Raw genomic sequence first — 14,377 nt, 5'->3', positions numbered from 1 at the left:
GGTCTCAACAAATCAAGATACATAGAATCAGTTTCAGGTTCTGCAGTATGAAGCTGGAACCAGCGACTGGTTGGCTTAACTGCTTGTTCCACTTGATTAAATACGTGTAATTCTTCTCTGAAATGTCTTTGCAATTTGCGCTTTGTCTTTGCTGTCATTGGGTGCAATAATACTAAGGAGGGGTAAAAGATAATGGTGCTAAAGCTGCAGTGAGGTAAAATGAGCCTCACGTCCTATTATACCAGGTAGAAACCCTATGATGTGGAGAGGTCGGTGGAGGGTTATCAGCAGGATAGCAGAAGCTTTCCCATCCTCCCTTTAGATCTCCTGCTGAGCACCTCTCTCTCCTCTTTTTTTGTATCCATTACTTCACTTCTTTGTTCTGCTTTTGAGTTTGTGTCTGCGCTCTGTTCGTCTGTTGTGGATTATCATGAAGGAAATGATTCTGCAGCTTCTTATATCAAGATATAAAGCAGTTCAGCAGATTTACCACTGACCTGCTGGCTGGCTAGATGCTGATAATCTCTTGGTGCATCGTCTACTCGTATCTCAAAATAATTGCAGTCATAATTTATCGATGGCGAGATGCTGCACCTGGCGTGTTTTGAGGAAGCACAAGCTATTATAGTGCCATCAACACAAACACAAATGTTGCACGCAGTAATAGCTTGCCTACATGAGAGCCAAGGATGCTGCCTCACTGTGTAAATCAGCAAATTCAGGTGACACGAGGGTCTTAAATCCATGCTCTAATATAAGTCCCATTTAAAAAGATACACCAGCTGTTTTAGCTTTAAATCCTGTGCGGGTTTCAGGGGATGAAGCCAGAGTGTGTGAAATGTGTCCATGATGGAAGCAGACAGCGCTTTAACTAACCTGAAGGCATGAAGAGCAGGTGGTGCGCTCTCCTCCTCACTCCCCGACGCTGGATGTCCCTCTTCGGCCACGCCTGCCTTGTCCACCAGCCAATGGCACGTGGTCTTCCTGGAGAATGAAGGTCGTTCGTCTTCCTGCGAGACGCCCTGCTCATCAAGGCCGTTCAAGGTCGCCTAATGCCATTTGCCGGTCCCCCCCCGCTGCAAAGAAAAAAAACAAGAGGAGTGGGCAGCATTGTCATGTAAAGATGGAGATTAGTGTACATGCACGGATACTCTCATTCTGCCACGTTGACTGTCAGACAGTCAACTAGTGTGCTATAGCGGCAAATAAAACCAAGGGTGACATTTGACCTCCAGCTAATAGTCACCATGAAATATGCAACAGTTGCTGCTCGACTTGAGCCTAGAAAAATGTGATTATCTAAAGGGACGTTCTAGCAATTCATAACCATCAGTCACAATCAGTTTTCCTGCGAGCCCGACACTTTCTCTTGTTCCAATTGTTGATCTCATTCGTGGAAGTTTCAGTATCACCTTTGGATGCTTTAACAACAGACTCATCATCCATATTAATCTTACTGTAGATCCACCAGAATTTAATCAGTCTGAACAGGGTGAATCCATGTGTGTAGCAGTCAAATGATTTTGGGACACCTTCATCTCTGTTGCAGCCCATCTTTGTGGTTTAGGGTAATCAATATGCTGCTGTTGAAGCGTACAGGAGCATTGCTGCAGGGTGAACACACAGCCGGTGCAACAAGAAGCTTGAATTTGTAACAAGCAGCTAAGAAGCAGCCTCTTGTCAAGACTCACTTCTGGCTCTCTTTGTCATAATTGGAGCTCCTTTCATGTCCAAAAGCAAAAGCAGTGATAGACGGGGGGGGGGTGGAGCATGAGGAGGGAGGCGGTGTAATACGGTGGCTATCCAGCTCCCAGGAGGACGATGTGGATGTCGTTAGAGGACATGACTGGAGTGGTTTTCCTCTGCTTCCTCACCGGGAGAATATAAATCAGCCTGGTCAACAGAAAATTATATTCTAATCCTTATCATTTATTTATGTGTGCTTTTTATCTGTGAGCCCTGTGTGTGTGTGCGCACATCTCTTAAATGTATAAGAGTGTGTCCAGGGATGTGTATGCACATTAGCATGTCTGTGTTCGTCTGTCAGGGGGATGCATGGAGCAGATTGTGTATTATCATGTTAATGGGGAGGTACAAATTAAACCAAGACCTCTCAGGGTTTATTGAATTTAATAGATTCCAATTACAGACATATTGCTTCCTGTGGTTTGTGTGGTGTGTTACTGGTAGAAGAACCAGCCCAATATGAGAATTTGAATTTAAAAATTATGGTTTTATGTCTGTAAATGTGGCTGTAATCTACCGTTTTATTGCGTTTTTGCACGTTTGTTATCTGCAGATGTGATTATTTCAGATATTCTGTGAAATTAGAGAGGAGCCATGTGGGACGAGTGAATTTTCCAACCTGGCTGTCTTTCATCAACATCACAGCAGGCAGTGTGTGTGTGCGCGTGTGTGTGCGTGTGTGCGTGTGTGCGTGTGTGTGTGTGTGTGTGCGCGCGCGCGTGTGTGTATGAGCCAAAAATAAATGAGTGGAAGAGCAGAGTGGAGCTGCAGCACCATTGACTCTTTGAGAAGACTCCTCCACACAGAGACATCAGCGTCTCTCCCTCGCTTCATTCCTCTCTCCCTGTATCATCACTCTCGCTTGCATGCCGTCATGCACACTCTCTCTCTCTCTCTCTCTTTCTCTCTCTCTCTCTCTCCATCCCTCTTCATGCGTTTTCCAAGGAGGGTTTCCATGGCAACGCCGTGCAGACTGTGATATGTGTGTGCGCCACTGTGCGAGTGCGGGTCTCGTTGTGGACTAAATTAAAGCCGTGTACAGCATTTTTGACTGATTTTATCAAAGTGCTCCTGCTGTCTGCTTTCTTGGGGTGATTTAGGTGCATACATGACGGTGATGACAGTCAGTGGGTGGTGCCATTTTGTGGACATGCAATATAATCCGTGTATTAAAACATCCTTCTAAATAGGTAGATGATAAATCTATAAATAGGGATGTAGTAAATCCAGCAATAGCTAGCATAGCTCAGTAGATGCTGCTAATAACAACATTACATCAACAGGAAAGCTGGGTAAGATTAGGACTGCCTATGATGTTTGAGATCAGTGTAAATACCACATCTTCTGAGCAAAAAAGATTCAAATCCTTCAAACATCCTCAACGTTTTTTTCTTGAACGTCCTCATTTTTTCCGGGTTTTATTTATGGCAACGCTAAAGATTTCATGAGCTTGTCACACATCTCTGAGCGTGCCTCCGGCCTCGTGTGTTGGTGTGCGCACATGTCATCCTACGTCGATTTATGATGCCTAACAGGGTGGAGTAATTCACCCAGGGCTTTAGAGGAAGCCATAACCAATATAGCCTTTTAGCTGAGTGGCCTCTTGGGCTGTTGTCTGTGTAAAGGCAATTCTACGCTTTTAACCTGTTAGTGTGGAGGTGGAGGGACACAAACTGTGCTTACTCCCAGAGTCACAGGACTAATTTACCTTGCAGTCACAGCTTTCTAGACGAGAGGTGCAACAAGGGAACAACTGTAAGAGATTTAGGGGATATTAAATCCCAGAAAAACTGGCTTCATGTCGGTTCAGGGTTGCAGCTGGGGACAGCCGTTACACCAGAGTGCTTGTTCATACCTCTGCAGGACTCTGGACCTGGAGGCTGCATAAACCTTTTCCTTAATTTACTGAAAATACTGATAAATAACCTTTTAATGTCTAATGCTGAAATTAAAGCTTTGAGATATGCATAAAATCTGGACTATAAACAAATTTTTCACTGCGAGACACAAGAGGCAAAGTGCATATTGATTACAGAATATATATCATATATATGAACTGTATTAAGACCAGTTAAGACCTTGGTTTCAGAATAACTGATGCAGATCTGATCCTGATCCTCACGCTGGCAGACTATTAGCACAGCTGATTTCCTCCATAATTGAAAGCCACACACACTAAAAGATGACTAAATCCTGTCAATCCTCTCCTCTGTCTCAGGGTTCATTTCCAGGGAACTTACACTTGGTTCTGGTGTTGCGTCCCACGACTTTGCTCCAGCGGACTCTGTCAGACTTCCTGTTCAAGTTCAGCAAGGATGAGTTCAAAATGAAGGTGCACTATCCCGTCTTGTATTTGACTCCCCTCTTTATTTATCGCTTTTGTTTTGTTCTAATATGACATATTACGTTCTTCAGGATTCTCTTTTGATGAATAATTTGTCATCAGGTGGTGATGCTGAGTTCAGTGACTGAGCTCCATGCCTATATCGACCCAAGACAACTGACCACGGAGCTGGGAGGCACGCAGGAGTACTGCCATGACAGCTGGATCTCACACCGCACTGTGTGTCCTCACACACACCTCCAGGTTTTTCCTGTTTTCCACGGCGTAACCTCTGTGCATGTATTCATGCCTGAATGTCTCCTCCGCAGGCGATCGAGGCGTTCGCCCTCATGGTGAAGACCACGGCTCAGACCCTGCAGGCGTTCGGCACTGAGCTCGCAGAGACAGAATTGCCCAACGATGCCGAGGCCACCACCAGCCTGCTGCACACACACACTCTGAAGAAGGACAGAATGAAGGTCAGATACGCTCTGTTAACCAACCATACATCCCACTGTACTTCCTCTCATAAATATGAGGTGAATAGTGATCGATAATTATTTCTTCAATTTCCAGGAGGACCTGCAGGTGGCGCTGTCTCAAGGGGGACGCCTGTTGGAGTGTATCAACGAGCCTCTACAGGCCGACCCAGAATACAGCATGACCTACGATGAGGTGGAAAACTTAGCGACTGTGCAGAGGTAGAGGAAGGGACGAAGGCATGCATGCACAGATGAGCACCTGAGCACATGAATAAATCCTCTCTGTCTCTCTCAGGCTCCTGGGTCAGCTGGACGAAACGGAGACAGCGTTTGACGATTTCTGGGAGCGTCACCACACCAAGCTGGAACAGTGTCTACAGCTCCGCCATTTTGAACAGCACTTCCGTGAAGTGAGTCACGTTGTCGTGAAGTGTGCTTTCAGCGTAAATGAAGTCGGCTAACACGTGCGCTGCTAACACGACGGTGTGTGTGCTTGCAGGTGCGCGCCCAGCTTGACGTGACGTCAGAGCGCCTGTCGGGTTTCTCCGAGGTCAGCGTAAGCCCCGCCCATGCTGAGCACGTCCTGCGAGAGCTCAGCAGCCATGAGGACAAGGCCTGTGTAAGACACACACACACACACACACACCCTCACCCATCCAGAATTAAGTAATGAATGCTGCAGTCTACTTAGAGGAAGAGGACTGAGGAGGAGGAGGACGAAGAGGAGGACAGGGGGTCGTTTTATTGTCAGGCATTGATGGATGATGTGTCCGTTGCTGTTAGCTGACAAGCCAGCAACTCTCCATGTGTCCTAAAGCATAGTCTCGTATTGAAACAGACGTCTTCACTGTGTCTCCACAGGACGTACTGGACAGAGCTCTGTCCCTGGCCAGTGAAGGTGACAGGCTGATAGAAAACTCCCACTATGCCGAGGACTCCATCAGGCCCAAGTGCGGCGAGCTGAGGGGGGTGTGTGAGGAGATCAGCTCCACTCTGAGGAGCAAGAAGGGCCTCCTGCTCAGGGCGATGGAGCTCCACCACGCTCTGGAGAAGGTACGCTCGGTCAAGTCTTAGCAGAATTTGGACTTGAGTAACAGAAGAGGGAACTTTTGCCATTATTTCTGTAAAACCTTTCCTCCCAGGCGTCACGGTGGTGCGAGGAGGGCATCTTCCTGCTCGCCAGCCAGCCAGTCGATCGCTGTCAGTCTCAGGACGGAGCTGAAGCAGCTCTGCAAGAACTGGAGCGATACTTGGACACGGCGGCGCTGCACACCCTCACCGACCGCAGCGCCATCTGCTGCCAGTATGAGGCGACGCTCACGACACAGCTCAGGGTCAGCAGGGAGCGGATTCAACAGATTAAACGCATGCTTTTCTCACACTGTGATCAGTCTCATGCCTGACGGTTTCTGACGGTTCCTCCTCCATCAGGACCAGGTAGAGAAAGTTTTCCAGAAGCAAAGCTCTGTCCAGGAGATGTTTGAAAAGAGACGCATCAGCCTGAAGAAACTCGCTGCCAAGCAGACCAGACCGGTCCAGCCAGTAGCACCTAGACCTGAAGTGAAGTCTCCGCTCTCCTCTCCCAGTAAGCTTGGATGAATAGATGGTGATGTGATGGAAGAGAGCAGCCACACTAAGACTTCTGCTCAAAGGCATGAAAACTTTGTTTTCTCTCTGTCCTTCAGGTGAACAGAGAAAAGAGAGAAGATACTCTGCAGATAATGCCATCTGCAAAAAGGTAAATGCATGACTGCTGATACTCTGTTTTCATCAAAGCGAGGCGATGTGGATGTAAAGAGGTAGATATGCGAGGTCATAATATACCATCTGTGAATGTGTGTGCATCCAGGCAGAGTCGCCCATACATAACGGTGGCACCAGACATGCGTCTCTCTCGGAAGAAGAAGAAAACCTGGCAGTGCTTCGGCGGTAAGGGGTCAAAGGTCATCCTCAAAGCCTTAGATAAGACAGCAGTTAATGGGGCACTGGGAGCTCATCTTGGGGTTACAGAAACTTCATTTGTATTTTCTGTTCCAGCCACGTTATGAATGAACTGCTGGAGACAGAGAGAGCGTACGTGGAGGAGCTGCTGTGTGTGCTGGAGGTGAGCGTTCGTCGTGCGTATTCCAAGAAAAATGTCCATTTTCATCCAGTAATTTATCATCATTCTTTACGTAGTCACATGGGGCGTGGGCCTGTCCCATCATCCACTGGGGGGATGAAATTTAGTGAATCTGCTGATGTGATATATGTGATATTAATCTCCAGGGCTATGCTGCAGAGATGGACAACCCCGCCATGGCTCACCTCATCCCCAGCAACCTGCTCAGCAAGAAGGACGTCCTGTTTGGCAACATGTCTGAAATCTACCAGTTTCATAAGAGGTGAGCCTCTTCCAGACAGTTCTCTTATTTCCCAGAATGTGGAACTGCTCCTTTTTCAGCGCTAATATTCAGCACAATATTGAGCTTTTACTTCATACTGTAACCACTGGCCATGTTGTTTGTCTCCAGGACGTTTCTGAAGGAACTGGAAGCGTACACTGACTGCCCAGAGCTGGTGGGCCGCTGCTTTTTAGAGAGGGTGAGCTCTCACTTCCTACACTCTGGTCTGCATTTCCTTATAAATACCCAGTAGAAAAAAAAGCGTCAAGTCTGTGACAGACATAGCTTCATTCTGGCACCTGCTGTGCTCTCTCTGCAGATGAAGGACCTGCAGATCTATGAGGCTTACTGCCAGAATAAACCTCGCTCGGAGAGCTTGTGGAGACAGTGCTCCGACTGTGCCTTCTTCCAGGTTTCCCTCTCGCCTTCCACCTCATAGCAACACCTTCCTTTTCATGCGCCTTACAAGTACAACAGACTGAAAGTATCCTCACTGGTTTATGTTTTGTGAACCAGGAGTGCCAGAAGAAGCTGGAACATAAACTTGGTTTGGACTCCTACCTCCTCAAACCTGTCCAGAGAATCACCAAGTACCAGCTACTGCTTAAGGTGAGCTGAGTTCATGTTCTGTGTGCGTATTTCAGACAGGGAAGACTCGCTGTGTTCTCTGCTTACATTTCTTGTGTGTTTGCAGGAGTTGTTGAAGTACAGTAAGGGCTGTGATGGCTGCGATGACCTCCAGGAAGCTCTCTCCTCCATCCTGGGGATCCTGAAAGCTGTTAATGACTCCATGCACCTCATTGCCATCACAGGCTACGAGGTCAGAGAAGCGACACCCCCTGCGCCCTCACCCTCTGTGGCTGTCAGAGGGCTGATCTCAAAGTCTCCCCTTTCCCCCTTTTCAGGGCAACCTGTCGGAGCTGGGCCGCCTCCTGATGCAGGGCTCCTTCAGCGTGTGGACGGAGCATAAAAAAGGTCACGCCAAGGTCAAGGACCTGGCCCGGTTTAAGCCCATGCAGAGGCACCTGTTCCTGCACGAGAAGGCGCTGCTCTTCTGCAAGAGGAGAGAGGAGAACGGCGAGGGCTACGAGAAGGCTCCGTCTTACAGCTTCAAACACTCCCTCAGTGTAAGCTGCTCACATTTGAAGACAAAGTCCATAATTGGATGCAGCCACAGCGGAAGATGATTGCTGACTGTGTGCTTTCCTCCCTCAGATGAGCGCGGTGGGCATTACAGAGAATGCAAAAGGAGACAACAAGAAGTTTGAGATTTGGTGTAACTCCAGAGATGAAGTTTTCATAGTGCAGGTACGGCCTCTGAGTCTCGCTGCTGAGACGACACCACATCACAGCCATGGCTGTATAACCATCATGACTTGTCTCACGCAGGCTCCGACACCAGAGATTAAGACAGCGTGGGTGAACGAGATCCGCAAAGTTCTGACCCAACAGCTGCAAGCCTGCAGAGGTACAGTGGACGAAGAGCCACACAAGCTTGTTTGCACGTCCTCTGCTCACCTGCCCCAGCTGTAATTCACTGTTATGTGTTTTAGATGCCAGTCAGCAGAAGAGCTCCGACCCCGTTTCCCCGAGCGCCACCAGCACCAACACCTCCATCTCCCTCAGGTTGGCGTCCAGCCTGATAAACACTGCACAAGCCCACAGATAAGATGCCTTTTATTCACAGCCGTGTTTTCTTCTTCTTCTCCATGCCAGTCCCTTTCGTAGCAGCGTTCAGAAAAACCAGAAGAAGCAGGAGGAGAAGAAGGCGGAGGCGAGCACCATCTCTGAGGTCACCTCGTCTTCTTCACCGAAACACAAAGGTGAGTGATGAGCGCTGCGTCGTCACGCACAGACAAAATGCATAAAACTCTGAAACTGTGACTGATCTGGACTCTTTGCTTCATCATCTTCACCTTCATGCTTCCTCTTTCTGTCCCTCCACCTCTGTGTTTGGGTGACTGCAACGCTCTTTTCTTTCCCGTTCCATTTCAAACCATCGTTTCCAGATGAACCAGTGACCAGTCCGACCACTGACAGGTCTTCAGTGGCTAAAAAGCGTTTTACTTTGCAGGGCTTCAGCAATCTCAAGAGCCCGAAAGGTAACACCAGCAGACCTAAGAGTGTTTTTAAAACGGGCTCATGATGCCTGTGCTGTGATCACAGTTTAATGTGGTTAGTAAGCTTTTTAAAAGATTCCTCAGTTTGCTAATTTAACTCATACATTGAGCAATAAAATGCATGTGCTCAGTTATAAATACATGAAGGAATTTTGCTGCTTTACAGCCTTATTTATCCTGCAATGAATGTTAGCTTATGGTGGCTAATGTTTGCAAACTTTACATAGATATTGCTGTTTATCTGACGTTACAGAGTTTTGAATGAAATAAAGATCATGAAATATAAACTTGATCTTGACAGACAGATTTAGCATTCAGTTAATATTTAAAAAAGATGGATTTGATTGTAGGGGAAAAATATTTTAAGTAAAACATCAGAAACAATGTGTATTTGTGTCAAATTGGAAATGTTATATTATTTGAATCAATAAAGGAAGATAGTGTTTAATTAATTATCACCAGTTCTACATTAGATGCACGTTAAACGTCTTAAAACAGCGATTGGTCAGTGCTGTGAGTTCTTAATTAAAGATCAATTATTGCTCCTGGTCTAACTTGATTTAGAGCCTGCTCTCGCTGAGAGGCAGTCCTAGTTTTTATTTGCAGACACTCTGCCTCCTGGTGGTGAAAGCCAAACATTGCCACTTGTGTACTTTCCTGCAGTAGCGTGGGAAAGAGTTATTTAGGGTAAATTCAACAGTTTTTTATCCTAATGGTGATCAAAGACTGGAGGTCACATTAGTTACATAAGCTTCTCGCTGCTCTAGATATTTAGTGTGTTGAGTGTTAACAGACTTCTCCTCTCATTGCTGTCTTCTTTTTCTTCCTCCTTATCTTGACTTTTCTCTTCCCGTGTGGCCAGGCTCGGCCCTGAGCCCCGAGCATGGCTCCAAACGCCACTTGGTCAAGAGTGACCCCACGCCGTTTGGGTTCAAAGGTATACCGACGGCCCATAATGAAGGCTGTTTCATTCTCGAGGCCATCGTCCATCTTTTCATCCCTCACTGAGAAAGTGTACTCCAGTCTCATGTGTTTTCATGATGTAGATTTCACCTGTGTCTTACATAGAAGATGAAACTGGATAGATGTTATAGCAAACATTCATCCAGTGATAGAAGCTGTTCTCCATACTATCACCCTACATTTAGAGAGAATTATGTGGTGCTCACACATGCTATCTGCAGGTCCTGGAAGTCTTCAAATCAGTGATATGAGGGACTTAAATAGTCTTAAACCTAGTTGTATTTCCATCACGATGGATTTCCTTTGCCCAGTTTGTCAATCCAGTACAAACTGCATCCAGTTTGCTCACTTTTTTGGCTTTCTGAAACATGCAGATGCCCTTTGACGTACACATTTTTCCCTGAACACTGCATTTGCCATGTGTGTGACAACATTTTTCACAGGTCATCATCATCATCACATTTTGGGAAACATGCTGATGTGCTTTGACTTGCTGAGAGTTAGCTTAGCTTAGCATAAATACTGGAAAGGAGGGGAGACAGCTAGCCCTGCTCTGTCCAAAGATACAAGCTGGACAGAGCTAGGCTAACAATTTTGCCCTGTTTCCAGTATTTATGCTAAGCTAAGCTAGCTAGCTAGCTGCTGAATCCAAATGCACCATACAAACATGGGAGTGATACTTATGTACTAACTGAGCAGCTGATTACTTTACTGACCATGTCAGAAGGGTCATTGCACGTCTGATGACAGTGATTTTGAGCGTGATTACACTGTAGTTTTCTCCTGGTCCACATCGAGGACGCTTACGTGGACTGACCAGGTAACCCAGCTAAAGCAGCTGTCTGACCACAGGACTAGTCCAGCTGTCTCACTCATTCGCTGGCTGTTTCTCCCCGTCTAGAGCCGGCGCTTCATGTCAGTCTGAGCAGAGTCAAATGGATGAGTACGTCTAGTCTGTTACAGAGCAAGCGGCAAGGTACAGAGCCGCTGTGAGGATGAGCCACTGTGGGTGTTTGCTGTGCTTTTAAGGTGGTCATGATTGATTTTACGAGAGGTAAAGTCAAACAGAATACCTGTTTTCCTTTCATTTGGCCTTGCATTGAGTCTTACTGTCTTATCTTCCATTGATTGAAGCTTTTTGTGCTCTTTTTGCTTGTCGATACGAGATGTTAAGTCTCAATTTGAGGCTAAATGATAATGGTTTTTTGCCACTACTCTACCTCAAATCAATCATTTTCTCCTCTTCTACCGTTGGGTGTTTTGGGTTAGAGGTTGTGTGGACTTTCAGCCCTGGCAGTCAGATCTGTGTCCTCTCACCATAAATCCCTCATCTACTTGAATTTGCTTCTTGGTGTGTTTCACTGGGATCTGTCCGCTGTCTCCATTGATCTTTTCTGGGATTTTGGAGGAGTTTGGTTTGACCTTTTTTGTGTGTGTACAGATTCATCCCTAGATTTCCTCAACTCACTTTTCCCTGCTTCTCTCCTTTGTCTCTCATCCTCTCTGCACCACCACCACAGGCTGGAACAAGGCGTCTCTCTCGGTGGACGCCTCAGAAGAGAATGATGGGTACTCCAGTGGCGAGGACCCCATGAACTCTGACCCCGAGGACGAAGCAGGAAAGAAGCTGGTGAGCATAAAGAGTTTGACATTAGTTTATGTCTGCTCACTGCGCTTCTTTCCTCTATTCTGCTGTTTCATGTTCGCCGCCTGACTCCTCTCACTCACCGTCTTTGGTGACCTTTAACCCATCAGGCTCCAGGAAAGTATACGGTGGTAGCGGACTGCGAGAAGGCGGGACCTCAGGAGCTGTCTGTCAAGAGCGGAGACATGGTCCAGCTAATCAGAGAGGGAGAGGAGGGACAATGGTAAACATTTCTCCAGTCAAAATAATGCAAATTTAAAGCAGACTTGGAAGCGTCTTCATATTTGTCTGCAAATCACGGAAGCTACATTTTTAACTAAAGTCACCGTTTGTGACTCTGCAGGTTTGTGAAGAACCTCCGCAGCAGTAAGGAGGGCTGGGTGGCCGCAGCGAACCTCCTCAGCCTCATCTCAGAGTCCAAATCATCCCAGTCACTCAGCAGCTCAGGTATTTTATGAGGATTATTGTGCAAACGGCCAGCGTATTCGGATAGAGCTGTTTATATGAGGATCTGCCTGGAAGTAAGCCAACACTGCTGTTTGCGCGTTTGTCCTGCAGATGGCAGCGTCTCCGGGAACCTCAGCACTTCCTCCAGCTGCAGCGAGACCTACACCAGCTTCTCTGACATCAAACCCTGACCTGCCATCACCGTCCCGGCTCCAACCCTCCACCTAAAACTATTTCCAGGTGGAATTACAGCTGACCCTGACGGGGGCGGGGGGACGTCCACTGCACATCTTATCGGATACAAAAACTATTATTGTATCTGCGAATACTGCTTGCTGCGCTCACCTGTTCTATGATTTACTGTATCTGCAGCCCCTTGTCAATGAAAAATAGCTTATTTCCACTCAGCGGTGTTACACCCTCATTTTGAATCAAGTGTAGGTATTGTCATTGAACTATCAGGGAAAAATAGTTCTTCACATGGTGTAGTCGTGTGATCTCTGTGACCTACAGGGAAAAGCTAAATATCTTCAGCTCAATAACTTACTGAACAGATGTTTAGTGCTATGTTTAACCCTCCCGATCATGTAGCATTAAAGTGGACAAACGTCAACAATATCTGCACTAAACGTGAGCTGTAGGCAGCTTTCAGAACCTCACTGAAACCCCTTCGCGTCACAGCGCAGCGACAGATTCTTGTGTGAAACATCCACAGGTACAGATACTACGAGGCTGGTATTTCACACGATGCATCGTCTGTAGTGTCAGACATTAATCGTACACTGTGAAAACTGGCAGCTGGCTGCAACAGGAAAAAAAATGCTTTCGGTGCGTCTTGGAGCATCACTGAGCAGGATCAATGTTCAGGGCGTGATACTGAAGAAGTTTTCCCCCATTCAAGAATGCTGTATCCCTCCCTTACTGTTAATATGAGCTTCTCTTAGCCCCGGTTTTCTGGTCTTAACTACACGTCAGTCGCATGCATCACTGGGTGAATGTCACCAACAGCACTACCTGGTGGTCAGACATCTTGCACTTCTCCAACTACGCAAACAGTTCACTCACACAGAGCGCGGCAGCTTGGAACAACTTCTGAACCTCTTTTTTTGTTTGTTTTCCAAGAGTGATTGTCTAACTCGCCTCTGAACTGCTCTGGATTTACCTCTCAGGAAGCCCAAGAAGTTGCGTGGGCAGGCAGGTGTGATTGCACACCTGCCTGTGGCGACCACCTGTCTTTGTGTGTGTGCAGCCTTGTGTGTGTGTGTGTGTGCGCGCGCTTCAAGCCTACGTCGCAAACCGTCAGAGAGATATGTGGATACAGTCACCCGCTGGATTCATTTCAAGCCAAGGGTCCCATAACTGCTAGTTAAAGAACCCATAAATGTCAGCGCTGCGTATGAATCCAGTTTTTGTGTCACAGCCGGCGTGCTCACCTATCTTTGGTCTGCCCTGCAGCAACAAAAGCAGGCTTTGTCCTCTCCCTGTGCTCCCAGCCCCACTCAGACATGTGACAGTCGCCACTTCTCTATAAGCAGGACTAACCGGGGCCCGGACCTTTTCAGCATGCTTGCACAACCAGCCTGAGAGCAATATTTGTTTACTTGACACCACGATGTAGCTGAGTAACTGTCACATAATAATGTGCAAAAAAAAAAAAAAAAAAAAAAAGACAAAAGTCTGACTGGATTGCACAGCAGGGGTGGTGAGTAAGCTCAGCCCTGTTTGGCCCTGGACAACCAGCTGCTGTGACACCCTACTTCACACACACGCATATAAGGAGCTTGTGCTATTCTGAACACTGAATGAATCCTGTTTTCTTGCCTTGTTTTTCAAGGGTTTTTTAATATCCCAACATTTCTACTGTATCCGCAAGGCGCTCTGTACAACAATCTCTTCCTTTTTCCGTATTTAACGTCGAATGTGTGACTGTTACTAAACCGAGAAACACCAAGCGCAGCATGCTGTTACACTAAAACCAGCCCCACCCGTCTGTCACTCAGGATGGGTTGTATTTGTCCACTGGTTTAATTGAAACCACTGCGGTCTTGTTTGATTTGTCCCTGACTTTCGTCTCTGGAAAGAGGAAGAAGCTAGTTTACAGGCCTCTCGGTGTGAGAGAGTAAACTTTGGCTGGCGTTACGTGTTGATCCGTGTAAGTTCTGTAAGGCTGAGAAATGTGTGTTACACTTGTACAGATGTGTCCTCTATACCTCACATTGTTTTGCTCGAGAGCATGTGTATTGTGAAGAGGATCATGGTTTTTGTGA

The 14,377-nt window shown here is 46.9% G+C and overlaps 1 protein-coding gene across 4 annotated transcripts in view; it reads left to right on the top strand.

Moving 5' to 3' along the window:
- Positions 1–13,755, top strand: part of mcf2la (mcf.2 cell line derived transforming sequence-like a) — a 37,627-nt gene extending 23,872 nt beyond the window's left edge. For 3 of the 4 annotated variants that reach the window (XM_070994216.1, XM_070994217.1, XM_070994219.1), the window contains 28 exons: positions 3,965–4,078; positions 4,193–4,309; positions 4,399–4,548; positions 4,646–4,770; positions 4,847–4,961; positions 5,051–5,170; positions 5,413–5,604; positions 5,694–5,885; positions 5,983–6,136; positions 6,237–6,289; positions 6,401–6,480; positions 6,589–6,655; positions 6,820–6,935; positions 7,065–7,134; positions 7,255–7,347; positions 7,452–7,544; positions 7,630–7,755; positions 7,841–8,062; positions 8,151–8,243; positions 8,325–8,403; positions 8,489–8,561; positions 8,652–8,758; positions 8,945–9,037; positions 9,918–9,992; positions 11,539–11,648; positions 11,774–11,886; positions 12,007–12,110; positions 12,222–13,755. In XM_070994216.1, coding sequence (XP_070850317.1) covers positions 3,965–4,078; positions 4,193–4,309; positions 4,399–4,548; positions 4,646–4,770; positions 4,847–4,961; positions 5,051–5,170; positions 5,413–5,604; positions 5,694–5,885; positions 5,983–6,136; positions 6,237–6,289; positions 6,401–6,480; positions 6,589–6,655; positions 6,820–6,935; positions 7,065–7,134; positions 7,255–7,347; positions 7,452–7,544; positions 7,630–7,755; positions 7,841–8,062; positions 8,151–8,243; positions 8,325–8,403; positions 8,489–8,561; positions 8,652–8,758; positions 8,945–9,037; positions 9,918–9,992; positions 11,539–11,648; positions 11,774–11,886; positions 12,007–12,110; positions 12,222–12,301 — 3,126 coding nt within the window. In that variant the 3' untranslated portion in view covers positions 12,302–13,755. The remainder of the gene's footprint in view (positions 1–3,964; positions 4,079–4,192; positions 4,310–4,398; positions 4,549–4,645; positions 4,771–4,846; positions 4,962–5,050; positions 5,171–5,412; positions 5,605–5,693; positions 5,886–5,982; positions 6,137–6,236; positions 6,290–6,400; positions 6,481–6,588; positions 6,656–6,819; positions 6,936–7,064; positions 7,135–7,254; positions 7,348–7,451; positions 7,545–7,629; positions 7,756–7,840; positions 8,063–8,150; positions 8,244–8,324; positions 8,404–8,488; positions 8,562–8,651; positions 8,759–8,944; positions 9,038–9,917; positions 9,993–11,538; positions 11,649–11,773; positions 11,887–12,006; positions 12,111–12,221) is intronic. The other variant, XM_070994218.1, reaches the window with a different exon arrangement.
- Positions 13,756–14,377: the final 622 nt, after the last annotated feature.

This window comes from Chaetodon trifascialis, chromosome 24, assembly GCF_039877785.1.
Source record: "Chaetodon trifascialis isolate fChaTrf1 chromosome 24, fChaTrf1.hap1, whole genome shotgun sequence".
Classification (NCBI taxonomy): Eukaryota; Metazoa; Chordata; class Actinopteri; order Chaetodontiformes; family Chaetodontidae; genus Chaetodon; species Chaetodon trifascialis.
This window is presented reverse-complemented; position numbering and strand designations above follow the sequence as displayed.